Genomic DNA, 24,588 nt, shown 5'->3' with positions numbered 1-24,588 from the left:
CTGTGTGCACGAAAACCAGTGACTTCAAGGTGGCGGTGCTGTGTGCACGAGGACCAGAGACTTAAAGGTGGTGGTGGTGGTGGTGCTGTGTGCACGTGGAATGGTGGCTTGAAGGTGGTGGTGCTGTGCGCACGATGAACGGTGGCTTAAAGGGTGGTGATGTAAGAGCTTCATACACCAATACAGACTTTGCTAAAAATGTAATGCAACACATTGTCATATACAATGCCAATAACTCAAACGTTAATGCTGCGAGACCTATTGCATTGCAAATGCTTGTTATAATAACTTTTTACAAGGAGACTACATGTGCTAGATACTACTGGGGGCCTGTCATAGAATGCACTCAAACTTCCCATCCACTTGGTGATTTTGGACCACAGAGAGAAATTGAAAAAAGACCGAAGAGACTATAAGGACAAAATGTGAGGTCAAGGGATTCCAAATTCACAGCATGAAAAGGGGATTTGAGAGAAACGCTAGAACACAGATGGAATAGAAGGAATGAGAAACCACAGAAGTGGCTCTAGTGCGTCTCACCAAACACAGAATACGATGCATTTTACGTATTTATTTTCTGCTTGACCTCGGGGCACTTAATAAGAAGAAATACTTTGTTCCCGATGAGTAGGCTAAACAGAGAATGAACACTTGGAAAATACAGCATAAAAGGCTTATCAGCAATTTGCACTTTTCAAATATCCATAATGGTGCAAGCTGTGCTTCCTGCGTTGTTACCCTGAACCAGTCATTTGGTTGTGGAGTTATTTAGATGTTATGAGCTGCAGAACTTTGTATATACTGCAACATATCTTAAATGATCACTTCCAACGTGAGCCATTGGAATGTAGTTGCTGTAGGTATTACGTGAGCACTCTTGATGCGTCTTGTACACTGTGGCCCTTTTAGTGAGATACCTTAGTCAACAGCCACCAGAATCATGCAAAATGTGATACTAATCTAGCACTAGGTACAGTGTTAGGTGGTCATATAAACATTTATTTTTGATATAGACCCCAAAAATCTGACCCCACATTTTAGCGTGTGATGTCATAGTACAAAATGGCCACCGCAAGGCCCAGTAAATTATCATAAATGTAATAATATTAGTCTTCCAGCACATAATTGTAATGCTTTTTTAGCCAAGGATTTCAAAAATGTTGAAATTTTATTGACTTATAGTACACTATGATAAGTATGTAGATATATCGTAGACATACAGAGAGTTCCACATAACATGCTCACCCCCCCTTAACTTTTAAACGGGTAAAGATAGAAATTTCAAACAAAAATCATGTTCATCAAAAAATGTCTAGTTTATGTTGTTACTATTTTAGGGGCACTTGGGCACTTCATACAGGGTGTACCAAAAGTATTTTACTACATTTTAAATGACACCCTGCGTATTTTTGCTATATTTTTTGTTATTCTGTAAAAAATCATTTTGTAATATTTAAACATTAAAACATGTTTTTATTCAAAAAGAATGAAGATACAAATAATATTATTAGGATATCACTCATGATTAAGTTGGATGCAATATTCATAAGATTTTCACCAATACCACAGACATAAGGATTTCAGTTAACATGCGAAAACACTTGTGTAAGTTCCTTAACATAGTTTACAAATTGAGTGTTGCGAGAGACGTTGTCTTCATGGTGTATGCAGTTATTTTCGTTTTCACTGGATTGCATTTCTTCATTGAATTGTCCCAGTAAGTTGGCAATTAGAGGTCAAGACACCATCCATTTCATCAATGCACTAGGATTATCAAGAATACTAACTAGCACGCCGTCTGATTTTATAGCCTTGTTGCATTGCTCGTGCATCTGATCTTGAGAGATGCAGGAATACGGTCTACCACTCTTTAAAGCAACAAAATATCCAATTGAAAATTCTTCTTCAACATCTGGAGTTCTTGTTTTCAGCTTGACACGTGTTTTAATGAGCACTGGCATCCTCTTGGCATAGTGGATGTGGTCCATAGCAAACATCCAAGGACAGACCATTTGCAGGGTTATAATAAACTTCTCAGAATTTGCTCATCGAATGGTATCAAGAAATTGGAATAGCAGTAATGTGAGTTGAAGTGTAATATACCTATATTTTAAATGAACAGACTCTGCAACTCTTTGTGTAATCCATTCTTTCACAGATATTTGTCCATCAGTGGGGGGTGCTAGAGGGCGCACACGCAGAATGGCCACACTAATGTGAGGCTCCTGCCGTCTGGAACAAATATCCTACATTTATCCTGTCAAATGGATTGAAAATCTGCTGAGTCACGGGAGCATCCGCACTGGATTTGCCAGGCGCAGCGTACCGAGAGGCCCTTCACCACGGTAGGAGATTGAGCGGGCGTTTGAAAAGAAGGCAGCTGCTACACTCGGCGCATTGATCGGACGATGAGAAGCCTGAATAACGCCGGAGTAGAGCCGGTGCTGGGACACTGGGCAGCGGGAAAGCAAGACCCTGCTGCTGAGACTGTTGAGAGCGCTGCAGGGGTTAGGGGACCTGCAAATGGGATAAGCGCACTTTGAATTACTGGCGTGACTGGAGCGGGAAGATTGTGTGCATATGATGCAGCGCTTGAGTACGTCGTACCCTTGAGAACCTTAAGAGGCTTTGTGGTGGCAGGCTGTGCAGAATAGTTCGAGTGAGTGCAACTCCTGAATTGATCAAAGAGGTGACCTGGAGAAGAATACGGGGGCAGTATTCACCGCCGATTAACTGCGCGTCACGCTGCAGACGGCATAGTGAAACTGAGAATCTTTCCAAGGCGGCATTTTGAGAGGAAGACCGATAGACCTCCATCTTGGAGACGACGGCCTGAGCGGAGCCCTTGGTTGGTGCTGCTGTGGACGCCTTGGGGGGAGTGTAACGATACTATGGACAATAATTGAGGACATGGACTGTTAATACTGCAAGGCTAGGGCAGAGAATCAGGACTTCCTTCCCCCCCTCCCCACCCGGCCCCATCACAGTGGGTGATCAGGGAGCATAGAAGCCGCAAAGAGGAGAAGGCTCCCACAGGTAGCGGGACCTCTGCCCGGTAAACAGCGACAGGATACCTTGGGAGCGGAGGGCATGATACTGCATCAAAGGGCCTGAGAATTCTATCTGTGTGGCGGAGCTATACTATACTGCGCTGCCCCTGCTTTTACTAGCTCGATCAGTACCACCCGCAGGCGGAAAGAGGGGTTAAAGGCTAAAACAAGATTTCAAGTGTTCGGTGCATCGCGCTGGTGGCGACATGGGGAAGCCTTACACTAGACAGTCCTAGCTCAACTTTGAAACAGTGAGGAGAGTGAACAGGCCTGCACAGGATGACTAGGACACTGAAAATAGAGATGAGACCAGCGGGAGAGCTACCCCACAGGCTGCGGATATGCACAGTATCTTGCAGGAAGTACGGCACGGATTTGCTACAGTGGTGGATAAAATAGACAGAATGTCATCGCGAATGGATGCAATAGCGCATAAGCTGAATGGACATGAGGAACGTATTAAAGAAACAGAGAGGCGCATATCTGATAATGACGATGTCACCGCCAGTCATGCGACACAGCTCACTCGTATGGATAAACTTTTGAAAATAATAGCAGCCAAGAATGAGGACTTGGAAGCTCGCAGCCAACGCAATAACATTCGCCTGATTGGAATTCCAGAATCGGGAAACACTGGCAGGATGGAAGATATGTCGAAAAGCTGCTGCTAGCGACCATTGGGGCGGAATCCTTTTCCACGCAGTTCATAGTGGAACGGGCACATAGGTCTCTTGGGCCATGCCCAATACCCGGTAATCCTCCACGTCCCATCATTGCAAGATTGCTGAATCATCGATATCAGGACGTAGCCCTTCGAGCAGCGAGACCGCAGCAGTCCTTGTCCTATGACTGTATCACATTCTCCATATACCCGGATTTTACACCCATTGTACAGGAGGAGAGTCGCAAGTTCATCGACGTCAAGAAGAAACTGCGAGCGGCACAAATAGATTATGCACTGTTGTACCCGGCGCGCCTTAGGGTTACACATCAGGGGAAGCAGCAATTTTTCACCAATCCGCAGCAGGTGGAGGATTTCCTTCAGACAGTGAGGCGCACGATTCGGAATGGTAGCGACCCAGGGGCCTCCCAACAATCCTGCTCTACAGGAGCTGAGGAAGATTCGCAATGAGGCTGTGGCGGCAGCACCAATCTGGTATACAGCGTGGCCTCCAGTAGACTGCTGTGTAATAATGACCTCAGCGGCAGGAACTATGTGAGACATTATATGCTGACCATTTGACCTAGTAGCAACGAGTTCCAGGCCCCACTCCTCCACCCCTAAGAGCCCGGGTAGCACAGCAGCAGAGGGCTTGGGGATGAGGAAGGTCTGTGTTGCCGACTAGAAATGCCCCCCAATGGGTATTCCCCAGTGGCTGACCACAGCACACTGCTTGCAAGGGCTGTGGAGAAGTTTTTGACTCTGTTGGGGGGAGGGAGGGTGAAAAGTTCTGGCAAGATTGGGTTTCTTCAGTGGGTGGGATGGGTGTGGTTTGGGTTGTTAGTTGTGTAAGGATCTTAGACTTCGGGAACTTCCCACATGGGCGCAGAAGGGAGTTGGAAGGAATCATTGTGCAGCATCAAAAGAACATTGCACCAAGTGTTTGTTACTGTTCTAAACTTGGGTCGTTTTGTATGGGAAACATTCAGTATACCGTTAGAATTAGCGGACCATGGCTAAGGTAGACTTAGGTGCCCTAAATGCCATTACATGGAATGTTAGAGGCGTGGGCGACCCTAGAAAGAGCAGACATATACTATCATACTTGGATAGGCATAATGTGCACATAGCCATGTTACAGGAGACTAACTTCGCACACCAAAAGCCAAATGCCTTCGCCAGTAAGTGGGCGGACCATAGAATCTTTTCCTCTTATTCCACATACGCACGGGGTACTGCAATTTAAATTATAAAGCGGGTGCCATTTCACTTGGTGGGAGCGTCATGGGACTTGCAGGGCAGATACTGTCTCGCATGGGGAGGGCTGGGATCAAAATCAGTTACACTGGCCTGCTGCTATGGGCAGAATACGGACGACCTCACGTCATTTGGGGAGGGAGACTTTAATGTTACATATAATCCACAGCTGGACAGGTCCCATACTGCACCACACCACTACATTAGGGCGCAGGTAGTGGTGCAGGCCACATTTCTGCCTATCAGTTGATAGATGCTTGGAGATATGCCCACCCACATGCGCAGGAGGGTACGCATTTTACAGCACAGGCACAGTCATGGGCAAGATTAGATTACAATTTGGTGTATCGAGGGGTGGCTCCGGCGATAGCAGAAGTACAACATCTAGCTAGAACCTACTCGGATCACACCCCAGTGTTGCTAACACTCTCTTCCTCCGACTTTAACACACCGCGGAGCCCTTGGCGACTTCATGCCCCTATACTACGTGACGCAGTATTTCAGGAGGAGCTGCGGGAGGAGATACTGGATTTTTTTGTGCGTAATAAAGACTGTGAATAGTGTTGAAATTATATGGGAGGCATTTAAGGTCACGATTTGGGGGATCTGCATTTTGGAAGGAGCCGGAGTTCTTAAGGATATACAAAATAACCTGTGGAAATTAGAGACAGACCTTTAAGCACTGGAAGCGGAGCTTGCGGTGAGCCCAACTGGCTCAACACAGGCTGTATTTAGAGATAAGCTTACAGAGTATATGGATGAAGCGCAGAGGGAAGCGCGTTTTCGGGGTAAATACTGGGTGGCCAGAAATTACGTTGAAGGAGATGGGCCTGGAGAGGTACTGGCGCAAAAGGTGAAGCAACTCCGCTGCACTAATTATGGAGTAGAAGTTGAGGACCTAGAGGGTGAAACTTGCCGAGACACGGCCAACATACTTAATTCCTTGTTGAGCCGTTACAAAAAATTCTATACTACAAACAGACTGACTGAATTAGATCTAGACGGCTTTCTGGATGACGTGGCATTGGGCTGGCTTAGTGACGTGCAGAGAGCCTTTCTATGTGCGCCATTTGAATCAGACGAAGTAAGGGACGCAATAATGAGTATGCAATCTGGGAAAGCCACCGGAACCGATGGAGTTCCGGTCGAATTTTACAAAACATACATAGACTTGATGGCCCCTATCCTTAGGGAAGTGTATGAGGAATCGTTGGAAGTTGGTCACCTGCCTGCTACTATGAAGGAGGCTCTTATAATATCACAATTGAAGCAGGGGAAATCGCCTGAACATTGCGACTCCTGTAGGCCGTTCTCCCTCCTTAACTGTGACGCCAAGATACTGGCAAAATTGATTGCGACCCGGCTGACCTTGCTGATGGAGAACCTGATTCTCCCTGACCAATCAGGCTTTGTGCCCGGGAGGGCTACCTCAAACAACCTGAGGACGCTCTTTGCCGTTTTGAATAACGTCTCGCCGGACCTCCCTTTGGCTGCGATATTTTTAGACGCCACCAAAGCATTTGATTCTATAGAGTGGGATTATATTTTTGGTGTGATGCTACGTATGGGCTTCCCACCTCTATTCCTCTCGTGGATCAGATTACTGTATTGCTTGCCAGTAGCCAAGGTCCTAGTGAATGGACACACATCACAAGCATTTAGCATCACAAGGGGGACCCGGCAGGGGTGCCCTCTCTCCCTGTTACTTTTTGCTATTGCAGTGGAGCGGCTTGCCGCAAAATTGCGACAACACCACAATAACAAAGCTTTACGATGTAACCAGCACGAAATACTTATATCCCTCTATGCAGACGATATCACTCTTTACATTCGAGATCCACAGCATAATCTGAACTCGATCCTTAGCGAATTCATAGTGTTTGGACAGCTATCGGGGATCCAAATTAATTGGGGGAAATCAAGCCTTTTCCCACTGACGACAGCTACATTATGTTTTCAGCTGGATTATCCCTTGGAATGATGTGAGGAAGAATTAAAGTACCTGGGAATACGAATTACCAGAAATAGGGAGGAACTTATGAGGTCAATTATGGGACGGCCATATCTCAGGTAGCGGACTGCGTCACACGCTGGATAGCGCTGCCCCTCTCCATGGCAGGACGCGCGTCCTTGATAAAAATGGTGGTACTCCCCAGCTGTTATACCTTTTTTGAACATTCCGTTTTACCCAGGAGCTCTGTTTTTTAAGACACTGAAGTCGGGGAGGCAAGCAACCTAGATTGCAATGGAATGGAATGACACAACCTTACTCACAAGGGGGGGTTTGGCATACCAGATTTCGAACTTTACTTCACGAGTGCACAAACCCACTACGCTTGGTTTTGGGTGAAGCAACCACGATATATGCCTCAAGTTGCGGCGGAGCACTGGCTCGCACACCCCACTCCTTTAGAGGGTGCCTTATATGTACTGATCGGCAACAGAGATAGGGAGCCCACCGCCCTCAAATGCACAATAGCAGCATGGCAGCGCAGCGTATAAGGCGCATGCTGGATATCCCCATGTTCTACTCGTCACTGTTACCTCTCACTTACCATTCTGACATGCCGTTGCTACAGGAAGCCGTGTTTCACAATTTTCAGCTGCGAACTCGCTCTCACACCTGGGGGGATTTGTATGATAATGGCCAATTCCGCACTGTCGAACATAAGTTTCAGAATGTTCGGATGACACCGCTTGATGTTTTTTTTGTATATTAGGCTTAGATAGGTAATTCGCTCACTTACTCCTGATTTTCCGGTGGAGCCGCAAGCGTTGGCTCCATTACAGCTAATATTGGGAATTGCCACAGCTAAACGACTGGTCTCCCTGATATATAAAACAATACACACACACAGAGGGAAATGCCAGCCCCATTGTCACGCACAAGATGGGGTGAGGAACTTGGGTTTGAACTAACTGATGAGCACTGAGAGTTTTGTTGTCTGCAGACTGAGCGTGTGTCGGCCAGCAGCAGGCTTCGCATATTACACTATAAATTTCTACACAGGTTGTATTATACCCCGGCCAAGATGTGCAAATATAAGCTGAGAAAATCTGATAGATGTGATAGGTGTCTTGCTGAGGGTGCTGGTTTTCTACACCTGGCTTACGGTTGCCCCGGGATGAGAGCATATTGGGATCAAGTGTTTCACGCTTTACAATTAATGATTGATACACCCGTAGAACCCGCTCCACTGATGGCCTTGCTGGGATGTGTTAAGCCCCTGCGAGCAGAACATCGCAAGTTTACTGCATTGGCGCTCCTAATGGCTAAAAGGAGGGTGGCCTGCAGATGGGGTAGAGGACTGGCACCTAAATTTAAGGAGAGAATTGCTGACCTGGTACTTTGCCAGGAAAGCCTTACGACTAGTGCTGAACTGCTACCCGTGTTCTCCAGACCCAGGGATATATGGGCCCCATTGCAGTGCTATTTGATCGCACACCCGAGAGACCTGACTTAAAGACTTAAAGTGATAAAGCAAAAGTGTATTAGACTGAAGTGGGTGTGAATCAGCGGAGTCTCGTGGAGGGCGACATATGAGGGATATGATAATATAGATGCCTAAAGCTGCTCTCGGCTGAGTGCCCTGACAGGCACTAACGGACACGTATGTATATAGAAAGTTAGAACTGCTGTGCGGGAACAGATGTAAAGCTATGAAACTGAATTATGTTGTGATGCGGGGAGCCCAGGCACCTTGTACTGTGTTATGCACTCACTAACATGCTGTACCGCTACTGACACTTTTTTAGGAGATGGCAAAGAATGTTTCATGATGCAGAGGGACCTGAATTGTATAAGGAATTGAATTTAAGATGCTGAAGTTGACATCTTACACCTGAAATTAATAAACAGAAGTTTAAAAAATATGTATATTTGTCCATCAGTAGATACATCATAAGCCTTCTTCAAAAGTATATACAGCAACGCAACATTAACTTTGTGTATGTAGCTGGATCGATTTACACAAGATCCATTTAGACATTGTCCAACTTTACCCTCATTGGTAACATTGGCTTCAATTAAAATATTGGCCCAGCCACGATCAATAAACCAATCTCCTGAAACTGCAAGGAATTACATTTCAATGTGGAATGCTCCCATCATGAGTACCATGTTGTGTTCCCCATACAATTATAATAATCCACATTTGTTAAGCGCGAACAATCACCCATAAGGGTCTCTAGGCGCTGGGGGCCGTCGGGAAGATTAAGCAAGCTATTGCCCAGAGTCACATGGTGCTGGGTTAATCTGCCGCCGGAGCCGGGGATCGAACCGTGATCCCCAGATTCCAGCGTCAGTCGCCCTGGCGCCACACCTCTCCCCCCCCCCCCCCACCCCCCCCCTGTTCTGATAGTAACCACTGTAATTGTTTACCTGTTGTATAGACTGGTTGATTACATGACACCACGGGTGTCTGATTCGGATTAATTGTCGCCAGTGTACTCTTTAGAATATTAACCGCAACCGCGTTTTCCCGCTGTGCGCTGGAATTTCAAAAATGCGCTGTTTATGACAAAGCCAGCTCGTCATCCGCGTAGCGCAGGTAACGCCCATGACGAGCTGGCTTTGTCATTAGCGCGGAAGGGGTTAAAGCAGTGGTGTATCATAGAAGGAGAACTTATTGACTCATTTGGTAAAGTTAGCAATACACTGGCTTTTTGTGACAGAACCACTTCTGTTGGAGTGGAAAGCAGGCCGACTGGTGTGGCTTATATTGATTGAATTATGGAGATCAAGAGTTTGAATCATCTGCAGCCATTCATCTGACATAGGTTCGTTATGAATAGGAGGAGGATAGAAGGCATTGATATTACTTAAAGGTACAGTTGGCTGTTTTTTTAATTCAGTGCCAACACAACGTTTTGAACTCAAACAAACACAAAAACTAACCACTTATAGTTAGCAGAACTAACTATAACGTGCGTCCCCACGATGCACTGCTTATGACCTCACACATTACATCACTTGTGTTCTGTGACATCACGGCGACATCATTGATGTCTGCACTCTACCATGCACCACTCTACTGTATGAAAATACTCTGCGCCACGCTACTGTGCGCCACGCTACTATATACTACTCCAAGCCACTCTACTACACTCAGTGCCACTCTACACCACTCTACACAGTACCACTCTACTCTGCTCTGTAAGGTTTTTTGTTTATGTGTACTGAACATGTTTGAAGTTCCAGAGTTTACTGAGAATGCCAGTTATTGGTTTTGTGTGTTTGAGCCTTAAAAAGAATTGTTTCTTGCAGATATGGTCAGTTGGATGGTGACCCGAAGGAAATGTCACCGGTCTTCCTTCAGTTTTTGGAATGCATCTGGCATTTAACTGAACAGTTCCCTCAGGCTTTCGAGTTCAACGAGTCTTTTCTTCTTCAAATCCACGAACACGTTCACTCATGCCAGTTTGGAAACTTCTTAGGAAACTGTCAGAAAGAGCGAGAAGACCTCAAGTGAGTAGAAAAATTATCTGGAGAAAGGCATGCAGCAACAGCAAAAAAAACTTTTGTAAGCTCGGAGAACTTTCTCCTTTCTCCCAAGTTCTCATTATTTTGTTGTAAAGGTGTATGTTTAAAAAGGGGTGAGCACTTTTATACTGGGCAGTGACTTAATTTTTTGAAAGTGAACCAATGTTAGAAGATCTGAGTCTTGTGTTCACTTACCACAAGTTGATCACCAATAGAAGCATGCTTCTATTGAGGGCCTGGTCAAAACCTTTTTTTTTTTTTAACTATAGTTTTGTTAGCCGATATATGGTTTACACATTTCTGCATAGCACCATGTTAAAGATAAAATTCATCATATTTTATTGTCGCAGACGGGGGCCCTGTTTTCAAGGTTATTTGCTTGTATAAGTTGCGTACACACAGATATTGTTTCATATGAGTGTAGAACTAATTTTCCAACTCAGAATTTGTATTCACACTTAAATGTGTTTATTTACACCGAGGTTTTATGGTGAATAAATGTACTAAAAGGTGGAAAGGAGGCAGGCAGTTAGCATTACATACTGGCATTGACCTGCAAGATTGTCACTCTACAAAATGTATGTTTGTGGAAATTGCCAAAATTCTTTGTGACCCTCTCCTCACCCGGGAAATGGTCACAAATGTACTTCTGGTAAGGGTAGTAAAATACCTTTGCTGGATGGGGAGAAGGCGACATACGCAACATCTCTGGGAGTTTTGGAGAAAGAGTTTCTCCAAGAGGAAAAATATTTTCTCTGAAGGAAAAAAAAACCTGTTGTACATGTTCCATATTCCTTTATGGCTAATTATACAATATGTACAGATATGCATGTAGAAATGACTCTGCTTGTAAAGAAATAGTAATTCACCTTTTTCTAGGTGTGTGTGTGCGCAAACCTGCGACTGTCACAGGTTTCCAGGCTTAATATGGATACCTTTTCTGAATTTAAAAAATCTGTGAATCTGCATTTAAGCAAGGATGGAAGCTCATTCCTCCGTGAAGGCTGGTCATAGTGCCCAGAAAGCATTTCCATTAGTGACCACCTCACCTGAGTTATGTATTTATTTATTGTTAAGGTACAGTACTTTTTAAGAGGAACTGATAAAATACGTTGGTTTGCTTCATTGCTGATGGCCTCCAATGAATTTGAGCTGGGACAACATTGTTCCCTCTTTTAGTGCCAACGAGCACACACCAGCGGCTTTGACAGTAGCCCAGCTGTCATCTATTTCTAGTAGTACTTTTAATACTCTTAACACCATCTTCCCATGGCCAAATAGAATATTTGGTTCAACCCGGGATCTCGTAACTTTCTTTTTGAAAATGAGTGGCATACTCGCCATTGGACTCGTGCTTGTATTTCAGTTAGTAGAGCTGGACAGGAGCAATTCTTCTGTGGCATTCCTCGTGGCCCCTGTCTTGTTCTAACATCTTTCTTCAGTTTGAGGATGGAGAGGAACTAGTTCAAGCTTTGATAACATTCAGGTAATGGTAGTCGAGGGTAGCAAGAATGTGATAGGTTTAAAGCACCTGGGCTTCAGGCTTTGTTGGGATTTCATTATTCAACTATTTTAGCTGGATAAAATACACATTTAATAAATATAATAGAATTTGAGGAAATGTGCCAATATAGCATTGATAAACAAAGCAATTAGTCTGTCTTTAAAACAATCAGAAACGTTTATTTGGGGATTTCTAACGACCAGTTGGTTAGTTTCTTTTAGTTACGCTTTCTTCAGCAAGTGTCTTTGCCAGGCTTCTTCAGATTGAGCAGTTCAGGTACAAATTTAGTTTACTGTGTCAACAATGTCTCTAGCTGACCAAGTCCAGCTTATTTCAAGACTCTGCTTCAGACAACTCACAACATGTTGTTAAATTGAATTGCTCTTTTACACAATAATTGTATTCAACTTAATGTTTGTTTTATTGTACATGACTGGCCAGATTACTTCTCACAGTGCTTCTCCTCCCATCCAGCAGTTTATTGTATGGAAACCCCAGGACAAATGGCAGCTTCATTTTCCCAATACTCAGCATGGTTGCAGTCTCATGTAAATATCAGTTTATATCGAGAACAGGATAGGGAAGGGCATTCAGAAATAGAAGGCATGCACAATGGACAAGTAGTTAAAGCCCCTGAGAGAGGCAATACATTGGTTATGGATTAGAGAGTCCATTGACCCCGGGCACCAGCAACATACTTTTTGGTGGAACAAGAATCACAGTAATAGAGACAGGGCCTGCTCAGTGAGAAATGGGGAAACCTAACATTAGTGCAGGCACTGACACTTGGATAGTAAATACACCAATTGAGGGCACTTACATTTTGGGACGGCTCAACAGCTACACCTGTGAGGAAGAGGCAAACCAGTGTAGAGACCGACACTGGGACAGTGAATACACTCGGGATGCTTACATTTTTGGACGGCAAAACAAATACAGCAGTGAGAAATGGGCAAAACCTGACGCTAGTGCAGAGCCCACCACTGGAAGTGTGAATACACTGATTAAGGATGCCTACATTTTGGGATTGTGAAACCGCTACATTGAAACAGTGTGGCACGGTACATGAACACCGTGACAGGGAATAGAGTGATACCAGAATAGAGCATGGACTAATACTGTGACAGGTGGACACAAATGCCAATGCAAAGAGAGGAAAACACGCTAAATGATAGATGGACACAAACAATGGAAAGGACAGAGGAGCACACAGACTCATTTCTAAGACAGGGAGACAGCCATATATGCACTGAACACTCGTTCACGCAAAGAAATAGGGAGATACTGAGACCTCTACCGGTGACTAATCACTAGTATACCTACAATCAGCGTCAACACTGCTAACCGAGGCTACCCATGCTGGGAAGCCCCATAGATGCTAAATACTGCACCATTCAAAGAGCACGTGTCATAACATAACATGAACCCAGAGCCTCCGAAAAGTCATCCGCCAGTCAGTTATACTTGTACCAGTGCCCAGAGGTACAATGTTCATGAAAAAATCAAAACGTGTTTGCAAAAACAACTGCAATGATGTAGTAATGCTTATATTTGCAGAACTGCGTGCAATCAAACGTTGATGAAGTCTGCAAAGAGCCCGGCTTCATACAGCCTGCTACTTTCTGTCATTTCTTACCAAATGCCAGAGTTTCGATTCTCTCTGGTTCCGGAGCGTTCACTGCTCAGTGGAACAAAGTAAATCAAATGCAAGAAGTCGCGGTACACATGAGACTCGATAATCGATGCTTGAGAGCAAAGTGTTGAGATATAAGTAGAGGTAGGGCTCATGTTGTCCCATTCGTGTAAAAACATGTTTTCAAGATTATCAGCTTTGAATTATGGATACAAAAACTAACCTCTGGAAAGAAATGAATGTAAGGAATGCAGCTTGTTTTTAGAACTGCTTGAAAAGTGAGAACGCTCTGCTCTTGCATCATCATTTAATTACATGCAATAAATCACTGGCTCATTTAATAATTGTACAAATGATCGCCGGGCATGGCTCTGGTTGCCTCCAGAAGGATCCTGCTATGAACCTCTCATTATTGTCATTGTGACAGGCTGAGCAGGGCTGGTTGCATTTACGTATCGCATTGAAAGTCACTGACCAGCACCGAATATGCCAGCATTAATCAGGATGGGGCTTGCTGCCTGTCTTCGTCTGTGATGTAATATGATATTCCTGCAGCAAGGTAAAGATGATTGCATCCAGGGAGGGTCATTTCTGCCGCTTGGGGGCACTTCCAACGTCAAAGACAGGAAGCAGTAACAGCATGCTGCATGCAGTCTGACCTGGAGATATTCATGCAGGTCCATGTGTGGCCTAAGGCTGCCTTTTGTAATTGCGAATGTGTACAGAAGTGATGATTCCATTGCACTAAGCAGAGAGCACCCCACTTTGTGTTGTTAGGATCATTACTGAAAGTAAACAAGTTATCACTCGCAAGCTATCTTTTTTAAGTAAATACATTCATCAACAGCTGAATATCTGATCAGGTGATTTTAATGATGTAATACAACCTACTTTTTTAATGACTCACAGGGTGGCAGGGAGAACCCTAAGCGTCTGATTTGACAAGACCATGCGATAACAATGGTGCCTTGGAGGCAACTACACCCAGTTAGAAAGGCATACTTCTTTCATTTAGTTTTCAATTACTATCTCACTCACGATTACCGTACATAATGTCCCTGCATTAACCAACACCATAAAATGTAATTAATATAGCGGAGGACTTGCTTAACAATTCTTAAATGCAGCATACAGTGTGCATACAGTTTATTCACATTTCTGAGAGTTCCATTAACGGTTATATACATAAACATCGATGTCATCCTTTCACTTTTAGTATATTTACTGCTTGGTAGAGAGTCAGTTCTGTGAAAATGGGATAGCGAATCAGGCTAGCTTCACGCTTAATAGTGTTGCATTCCCTATTGCCTCAGCTCTTCGACTCCCAGCCCTAGGTCCTGGGGGTATGTGCTGTGTCGTAGGAGGGGTCATGTATGTTTGAGGGTGTTTGTCTCTTGTTGTCTATCCTCGGGCCTGCCTTGTCTAATCAGTAGAGGCAGGGGAATCCTTTTTGTCGCCGGTCGCCTCTGGGTGTGCAAGTATATATGTGCGCAATGGGTCCCAAATGACCCTTGGTCTAGAGGCAGTGGGCAGTAATTCTGCGTATATAAATGTATGTTCCTGCCAGAGGAGAAGATCCCTGATCCAGTCCTTAAATTTAGCCCCCCCCCCCCATTTGCATGCTACCCTTCGCTTAGCTAGAAAGATCCCAAATGCTGTTTATCTTCGATATGCTGCGGGTATGTCTGCTGTGTAGCCTAAGAGAGCCACTACAGGCATTTGCATGACTGTTGTCATGGGCATTTGTCCTAGCGCCTCTAAAACATTCCTCCAGAATCGACGAATCTCCGCGCACTCCCAGGCCAGGTGCAGAAAGCTTGCATTATCCTGTCCGCATCTTTCACAAGCATCACTTTTGCACAGTTTAAACTTTAAAAGCTTAGCAGGGGTGTAGTAGCGGAGGACTTTGTATGATGCACCAATTTGCTCCTAAAAAGAATTTAATTGGAGATGGCACAATACGCAGTTATCTTCATTCAAACAACAAGCATTGGCAAAGCAAATAGGACCAGTCGTGGCTAGCTGGTTCGCTGATCGAATTTTACACATTGTTTTGCAGGTATATGCTCTGAAAAGAAGAAAAAACTGTTGCTACCTATAGGCAGCAGCCATATAATTGGAGTTATTGACACAAAGAATGTGTACTATACGCTTTGATTTACTGTAACCTCAAGGCGTAGTTTAAGCACACAAAAATGGCAAAAAGAACAAGCGTTTGCAATGCATTATGTTATGTTATGTTAAAGGAATTTGGTACCGCGCGCATTCACCAATTGGTTTCTTGGCGCTCGCATTAGTGAAGGGTTGCGCTACTGACATTGCAAATAGTAATGCAATGCCAATTCCTCAAACTTTCAGTAATGCGTTTTTTAACGCACAATTTTGTCGTCCATTCCTACCTAAGTAGAGTGGCTATGTATACTTTATGTATGTACCAAGTAAAGAGTGTCTGGCTAAATTTAAGGTTAGATAGCAGTAAAAGACACGTTCTAGCACCTTCATTCAGTCAAAAAAACAAAAATTACGCTCTGTTAAGCACTACTAAGTGCTGTAGCGAAATTACTGAACCTTTCTGGTGGCTTGCAGCACCATACCAAAAAAATAAATAAATGAATGCGCTTTTTATTGACAGTCACAAAAATTCAATCTAGGCCAAGGTTAGTAATATGGAGGGGGGTTAACACTTTTTTATTTTAAACATAATATCGAAAAAGAGGAAAACACAAAGTAAGCACCTGAGTACTATAGAAAGAACTCAGAATCTCCAATGCAAGCACTACCATAGAATTTGCACCGACTCGTGGTAAAGTAGTCTAGACTCTTCCACAAACACAAAGTAGGAGTAGTAAGCGCTGTATAATTTCAGTTACATTAAAATGCAAAATAAAAGCATGGCAATTCCAGGCTACTGAAAGAGCCATTAAAAATAAATACATCTAATCTATTTTAAAGCGCATGCCCTCTCGAAACCTGCAGCCTTCAAACTAGACCTATATTACATTTTCCTCTTAGTGACTGTACCGGAGCTGTGGGATCTGCCTATTTCGAGCAGGAACCAGGAAGTGTTCACTAACTTGACCATCAGTCGAAGAGCCACGCAACCTGCAACTATTAATTTTGCCTCTGTCTCTTCCCCTGGGTGCTGTGTTTCTGAACTAAGCTGTTCCACGAATAAATAAAATAACTTCAGCTTTTGCTCCCTCTCCACCGAAGGTAACCAATGTGACCCATTAGTCAACACCACCACCATCCTCTTTCCAAGACGATCAAGAGGTGTTAAGCCCTTGTCTCTTAGCTCGTAGCGCTTTGTATTCTAATATGTGCAGTTTTTTGGTCATATTAAAAATGCAAACATTTATGCATTATTGCACTCGTGTTCGCAAAGATCAGTTAACCGCGTAACAATGATACAGTTACCACCTGACCCCATATTAAGAGGGTTATCGACTTCCGCTAGTTCTGGCTATTAGCTAAGGTCATTGAGGTGTTTGAGACTCCGAGTTTATACCCTTTCAAGTTTGAGCAGGGGCCCAGCACAAGTCTTGGGGTACTAATGCATAAAAAACCTGGAACGGCCGAAGGTGACTCTCGTGACCTCGGTCATCTGGTCCCGGCAGCTTAGCAAGCCTAAGATTCTCTTTTGCTAAGAAATACACAATTTTCACGGTTTACAAGTTTGAGCAGGGGCCCAGCACAAGTCTTGGGGTACTAATGCATAAAAAACCTAGAACGGCCGAAAGTGACTCTCGTGACCTCGTCATCTGGTCCCGGCAGCTTAGCAAGCCTAAGATTCTCTTTTGCTAAGAAATACACAATTTTCACGGTTTATTAGTTTCATGGATTGCTTTTAGTATCTGATCTATAACTAACTTCAAAGTCTTAAAACAATGCTTTGTACGAATAAGGAACGTAAAGTTGTCCTATGACCTTTGTTACAACATGCCCTCATTTGGCTGCCCAGCCTTAGATTGTATCAAGTACATAAGTTGTATAAAAAGTAAAGAAATAGATAAACACTTGTTTCCTATTTCTTTACATGCTGAAAGTGGCCGCTCACCATTTAATTTAATTTCATTACTTTTGTTACAATTGCGTCAACGGCATTGGTGCCGCAATTGCATCAAAAGTAAAGAAATATATATTTTTTCCCCAATTTCTTTACTTTTGATACAATTGCGGCACTGGCACGGGTGCCGCGATTGTAACAAAAGTAATGAAAGCTAATGGAAATGGCAGGCGGCCGCTTCAAGCATATAAAGAAATACAAGGGACTTTTTGAAACGTGTGCAGCAGGGGAGGGAAAACAAACAAACGAGGGCATTTTGAAAGGTGCGTGGCAGGGAAGACATAAAGAGCTCCTGTGTCCGGGGCAGGGGTCCAACTGAGTGAACTAGAAAATAAATGCGAAAAAGCTGGGCAAAAGCATGTTGTGAAACCGTGCAGGTACAAGGGCAGTGGAGGGGAGGCAAGGAAAACAGCAACAAAGACATTGTTAACACCACGTAATCAGAGGGCACAAACAGAGCATGTGCAGGAGTAAACAAGCAGCAGCTGAAATCGTTTGAGATGAAACGCCGCGAGCCGTGCACATCGCCTGTCCGGGGGCGTGCAGATCTCCTGTCCCCCTTCCGCCGATAAACCCACAACAATAGATCGCGCCAAGGCGGGCAGCGCATGCGCTGCGTTGCTAGGCGAGACCTAATAAAAAGGGTGAAGAATGGAATGAAAAAAGGATTCTCAGCGTAAATTATAGGCCCAACATCCCTGCCACTGCAGTGTACTTCATTTTGACTGCTGCATAAATGGGATCAGGCAAAATGTAGTCATCTACTGTAAGAGAACCAGTGCCTGAAGTGAGCTAACCAATTGCCCCATGCTGTCTGCATTGATGAGCCTTTGCAAAATATGAATGGCTGTTAAACAGGGCAGCGAATGAACAGTCCCTCTATGTTTTTTTTTTTAATGAGTTTTGTTATTTGAGGCTGGAAATTCTCATAATAGAGACCAGAAGTGTGTAAAAGGTGCAATTCTAACCCTATTTTGAAGCAATTCATTAGACGCCATTGATTACTGCAAAATACATTCCCCCAATACCAATTATGAAATCCAGAAAAAAATGGCTAAATAATATAGTGTGCTATTTTATTTCATTGGCCACTAGTTCCTCCAGCAAATTGTCACAAATATATAAGGAATGCATGCTACTCATTAGCAAGTATGATGAAGGGGTAGTTCATTCCCAGGCCTTTATACTGGCAGATTATTTTCTATTGAAAATAAAGGACATTTAAACCCACATAGAAAGGATAACAATATCTATCTGGGACCTATTTAAAAAGTCCATCTCAGTTCACTAGCAAAAGTTAAGGCATATAAATTTGTCTTTTTACATGATGTAGTCAATCACGTTCTGTAAATGAAGCCTGCCCTGCCCGATAGATCAAGGTGTGTGTTGAAGCTCTGGTTGAAGATATTCCTTACGTAATCAATGCACCTCCCCAGAGAGGAGCCTTCCTGAAGATCTAAAATGGCTGTAGTATCATCTCTATTAAAGAAACCAAATTTGGATAAATTTCCACCCCGCCGTTTCTTGTAAAAAAATAATTGAACTTCTGGTCATTGTCACATACAAGACTGTAGTAAACGGCTTTTGTTTCAGTGCACCCCTCCCTACCCCTCCTATTTTCCCCCTTTTTAGCTACTAGCATCTGATTTTCGCCTCTAACAGTTCACTGAGGCCTGCTAACCAGACCTCAGTGCCAGTGCTAATTAAACCAACTTGTTCCTGTTTTGCTAAATGCCTCTTGTCTTTTCATTTATTTAAGGTGAAATCATAACCGATCAACACCAGTCTGTGGCTATCATATTGTTATTCCTGCTGGTGGTCTTCAATACCATGGACCACAGGATTCTTCTTGCATGAGTGGTTCGGTATTTCAGGCACCGCTTACACATGGCTAAAATTAACACCGAAAACCATACACGAGATGTGAAACTTGAAACCTACTGCTCAGAACCCTCATCATTAGAATGTTGTATACCTCAGGTTTTGGCCTTTTCATCCAGGCCCGTAATTGTTACATGCACCCACTAGCACAGTTTATTAAATAGAGCGGCATCATGTGACATATGTACTCTCATGACACCCAACTACTGATGTATCGTAACATTAAGGCCGATAGGCTAACTAGTTGCCTCAGAACTTTTAAATTCGAGCTGCATACACAAAATAGAAGTATTACTACTTCGTAACAGCTTCAAAACGTTTGCTGAGTTGAGGGACATGGCTGGGGTGGCCAACACGGTGGACCTGTGTGTGGAGTGCACCATGCTCTCAATTTGCCTCATATATCCTGCAACCCTTGCCTTTGCTACTTGATTGAGAGAGCCACAGGATCCCCGTGAGCCACCCTTTGATGGTGCACTGTGCCTGCGCAGGCCCCCTCCCTGGGACATAATGTTTCATAGTCCTGCCCCAGCGGGGCCGCAAGGCCTACCTCGACTGGGCATCGGGGTCACCAGACTCCCAGAGGAAGGTGCACGGACCTAGCAGTAAGTGGGGGGCAGTGAGTTGAACGGATGACCCTGCCAGGAGAGTGGCCGCAGGAGAATGGGTTTGGGACTCTGCAACACTGTGATCAGGACGGAACCTCCCCGCATACAGTGTTTTGGCCTTCTCCTGCACCAGCCCAGGGAACGGGCCCGACTGCTCCCTTGCCACCTCAGGCTCACTGAAACCCTCCTGCTGCTATTTTGGTGACTATGCCCAGGTTCCCCAGCCCTCCTTGGCAGGCCCTATTTCCCTCGAGACTTGGACTACCCTGGACCCCATTTTGAGATTTACCTGTCCCCACACGGTGCTCCACAGCAGTCTACAACAGAGGTGAACAGCGATCCACTTCCTCCCAACTCCGGCCCACCTGGGGACAACAGAAACCAGACCCGGATGTCTGCTTGTGCTACCCCACCTAGCAGATCAGCACCTGTGGTGGGCAAGCTGGCCCCATCTTTAATGCACAGCCTTCCTCGCTGGATATCTCTGGGCCTGGCTCTCCTACGGCCTGTTCTACCTGTGGACCCACTGCACGACATGCTGGGCTCCACATGGCAACAAACGTGGCAGACAGTACCTTGAGGACCCCCTGTCTACTTAAGGGAGCGTCGGTGACCAGGTGTGACTGGGCTGCTTATGCTACCCCACCCAGTTGGACAGTATTGGTGGCGGTGCAAGTGGGCCCAACTTGCAAACCCTAATCTCCGCAGGACACATAATGGGATGCACTATGCCCGTGAAGACGACAATACCACTTCTACTGTCTCCTTACTAATACCCTGCGTTACATAGTGACCCCCCCCCATTCCAGAACAAACTGGACACCATCACCATGGCGTTCAAACCCTCTTGGGTGCATCTGGAGGCTAAAGTTGATGCCGTAGCCGAAGACATTAACCTGCTTCATGGCGACCATAGGAAACTGCCTGTCCGAGTCGCAGATAAAGAGAAGACCCTTGCTGAATGTCAGCCCCACGCTACATATTTCCCAAAACAAGTATGGGACTTCACGGTACTGGTCCTCTTTCTGAAGGCCCAGGCCTAAGATGCGGAAAGACAAGTTCGGCATAAGAGTATACAAATCATTAGCCTTCTCAAAGGCAGTGTGGGCACCAACATGGTGAATCAACTGGAGACATGGCTCAAAGACCTTACACCATCATCGAACCATGCCCCTTTCTTCTCCATCAAGCCCTCCACCTGGGGCTCTCATGTACCCAATTGTAGCCAAACGCCTGCATTTCAAAGACCTAGACACAATCCTCCGGATGGCTCGACATACAAACCTGATTTTTCAAGATAACCACCGCATCCTCATATTTCTGGACTAGACATTGGTGGTCCAACACCACAGAGCATCTTTTCTGGGGGTCAGCTGCAAATAATGTGTAATGGGGCTCAAATATGCTCTGCTGTTCTCCTCCAACTTCAAAGTAATCCTGAACAACAAAAACATACTTCTCTTCAGAACCATCCAAGGCTTAAGACTGGGTGGAGAACACAGAATCCCCCAAGTATGAGACAACTGACATGTAAACCATCATCCTACATCGGGGCAGTTGCTGTTGGCGATCTGGATGCTGGTGGGCCAGTTCCCCATTGAATTCTGTCTCAGGAGCAGGTTTGGGATAGCCACCAGTCCGCATTAGATTCTGCCGCGACCTTCCAGGACCCTGCGGGGGGACCATCCGGATTCTACCTCAGATACATCTGAAGATGGGCAGTCACCTTCCTTCTCTCATTCGGATTCAGTTTTGCCACCACAGGTGGTTCGCACCCCATCCCCATCCATACCCTCCTCCCTGGCAGCCGATTACCTCCTATAACCTGCCTGATCTTCCTACCGGGAATCAAACCTCACAAATAGACTTTGCCTCCCCCTGGGCTCGAGCAGTCTCCTGACCACACCCTTCAGGGAGTCACCATACACCTGCTGAGGCTTCGCTCCTATAGCACAGGAACCCAGATTGTGCCCACCTTGGGCTACGCTCCTAAGGAGATTGCGACAATCATGACTCCTCCCCCACCCACGTTTGTCAAGGGGGTCAGAGTACTTACCCTCTACCACCCAGGGTTTGTCGCTGTCACCATCTTTTCATCTCCTGAGCCCAGCCTTGTGACTTGCCGCAACATCTCTCTCCCCCTGCTCCCCACTAGATGAATGTGTTAATCAGTTTGGACAGCTGACTTCTGACTTTATGTCCGCAGTATTATCTTTGTTTGTGGCTTACTGTTCTAATTTTTTTCATTTCAGTTATATCAATCCATTGAGCTGGTTCTCCAACTCTTTCCCTGCTGGGTCCTAGTAAATAACCCCCTTCACATCTGGGTCCCAGACATGCTTGCCTCTCTGTGGTAATCATGGGGAGGGGATACTTGCTTGAGCCAATGACCGCCCGGCCATATTTCATAACATCCTGGAATATTTGCAGCATGTAGGCCACTGTCGACCGCTATCACATACATGCATATCTTCAGCTCAAAGCGGTACAGATCGCACTGCTCCAGTAATCTAACATCTGATAGAGACTACTAGCTGCAGATTCCTTAACGTAGACTTATCCTCAGGTGTGAGACTGGATTCGGAAAACTTTCTTTGCCATAGCATCTCTGCAGGCCGGATTGGGGGGGGGGGGGGGGCACCACGTGACTCCGCCCTGACATTGTCAGTAAGGGCACATAAGCCCCACCCCGGCGTGCTGACGTCAGTTGATGATACGGATCATGTCCCTGACCTGTTTTCAGGCCTTCCTTTCACGCTTCTGTGTTGAGGAATAGTGTGCAAATGCCTTCGGGCTTCAAAACGTGTACTTCTTGTACGCGTCTGATGTCGGCGACTGACCCTCACCCTATTTGTATGTGGTGTTTGGGCGAGGACCATGACTCTACGGACTGCGACGCTTGCCAGCATCTAAAGCCGAAGTTCCGGCGGGAGCGCCGGATGAAACTTCTTTCGGCACGCTTGTCCAGATCAGCGTCATTGACGCGTCCGTCCCCTACGGAAGGTTCCAGGAACTGCCGACTACAACATCGTCCTTCACCGAGGCCCCAGGGGCGTCGCTCGCCCACCGGTAAGTCTTACAGCTTGTCCCCGAGGCCGGGTCCCCGTTCTGCAGAGGGCGCGGATTCTCCTCGGGACATGCGGCCTCACTCGTCGCCACCCTACCTGCCGTTTCCTGGTGTTGGGAGGCCTATGCTACGGCTCTGCAGGCTTCTTTGGCCCCTCCTCCTCTTCCTGTGACGTCCGCTGATACCTTGCCACGTGTGGGGGCTTCCGCGGAGTCGCCGGCAGCTTCAACTCATGCGCCAACGAGGTCGGCTTCAGGTTTTGGGGGTGTGGTGTCGTCGAGGTGCGGCCCTACGGGGTTCCCCTCTTCGACCCACGGCATCACTGCCTCGCCGCAAGCAGGAGGTCGCCGTGACTCACGGTTCATCCCAGAGTCCCTCTCGGTCCTCTGGGCAGGTGACTATCTTGCCTGAGGCCGTTCAGGCGCTGTCGGCCCTGGCGACGCCGCGAGTGGTGGCTAGGGGCCGGGGTACCTCCCGAGTTCCCTCTCGGCCCTCTACCTTGGCAACCGTCTGGTCGGAGGTCCAGTCGGCGCGTTTCGGCGCCGTTCTTTAGCCGCCCGGCTTCAACCCCGCCTCATTCTCCTAGGTTGGAGGACGTTGACTCGGTGCCCTCTCCGGCACCGGTTGACGTCGCACCGACTGTCAGAAGGCTCCAAACCCTTCGCAGAGGCAGTACAGATGCTAGTCCCAATCGCCCACCCACCGGTGCCTCCGCTTCAAGAGCTAAGTTCACCGGCAAGGGGGAAAAGGGGAAGTGGAAGAAAGAAGAGACACCTTGAAAACTGCTGCCACCCGCACCGGCTGCTGGACTCTTAATAGGGCTTCTGCTGCCTGTCCATTGAGGGTGTGCCTAATACACAGAAGGAAAGAGAATAAACAACTACCCACCTTTGCAATCAACACTATACACCCAGCCACTAACACCCAGCTGATCCTCTCCCTCACCAACGACCCAACCACCGCCAGAACCAACCTACACGAAGGGATGAAAGACGTAGCCGAGTGGATGAAGAACAGCCGCCTGAAACTGAACTCAGACAAGACGGAAGTCCTGATCCTTGGATCATCACCCTCTGCCTGGGACGACTCCTGGTGGCCCCCTGCCCTGGGCATCGCACCCAAACCAACAGACCACGCACGCAACCTGGGCTTCATCCTGGACTCCTCCCTCTCGATGACCAGACAAGTCAACGCCGTCTCATCATCGTGTTTCAACATCCTACGCATGCTCCGAAAGATCTTCCGATGGATCCCCACCGAAACCAGGAAGACGGTCACCCAAGCACTCGTCACCAGCCGACTGGACTATGGAAACACCATCTACACCGGAACCACAGCTAAACTGCAGAAAAAACTCCAACGCATCCAGAACGCCTCCG

The 24,588-nt window shown here is 46.0% G+C and overlaps 1 protein-coding gene across 3 annotated transcripts in view; it reads left to right on the top strand.

Moving 5' to 3' along the window:
- Positions 1-24,588, top strand: part of MTMR6 (myotubularin related protein 6) — a 544,203-nt gene that overhangs the window by 430,992 nt on the left and 88,623 nt on the right. For all 3 annotated transcript variants that reach the window (XM_078657106.1, XM_078657107.1, XM_078657108.1), the window contains one exon: positions 10,235-10,435. In XM_078657106.1, coding sequence (XP_078513232.1) covers positions 10,235-10,435 — 201 coding nt within the window. The remainder of the gene's footprint in view (positions 1-10,234; positions 10,436-24,588) is intronic.

Source organism: Lissotriton helveticus, chromosome 8 (assembly GCF_964261635.1).
Source record: "Lissotriton helveticus chromosome 8, aLisHel1.1, whole genome shotgun sequence".
In the NCBI taxonomy this organism is placed as follows: domain Eukaryota; kingdom Metazoa; phylum Chordata; class Amphibia; order Caudata; family Salamandridae; genus Lissotriton; species Lissotriton helveticus.
Note: the sequence above shows the minus strand (reverse complement) of the source record. Positions and strands in the feature narration are given on the sequence as shown.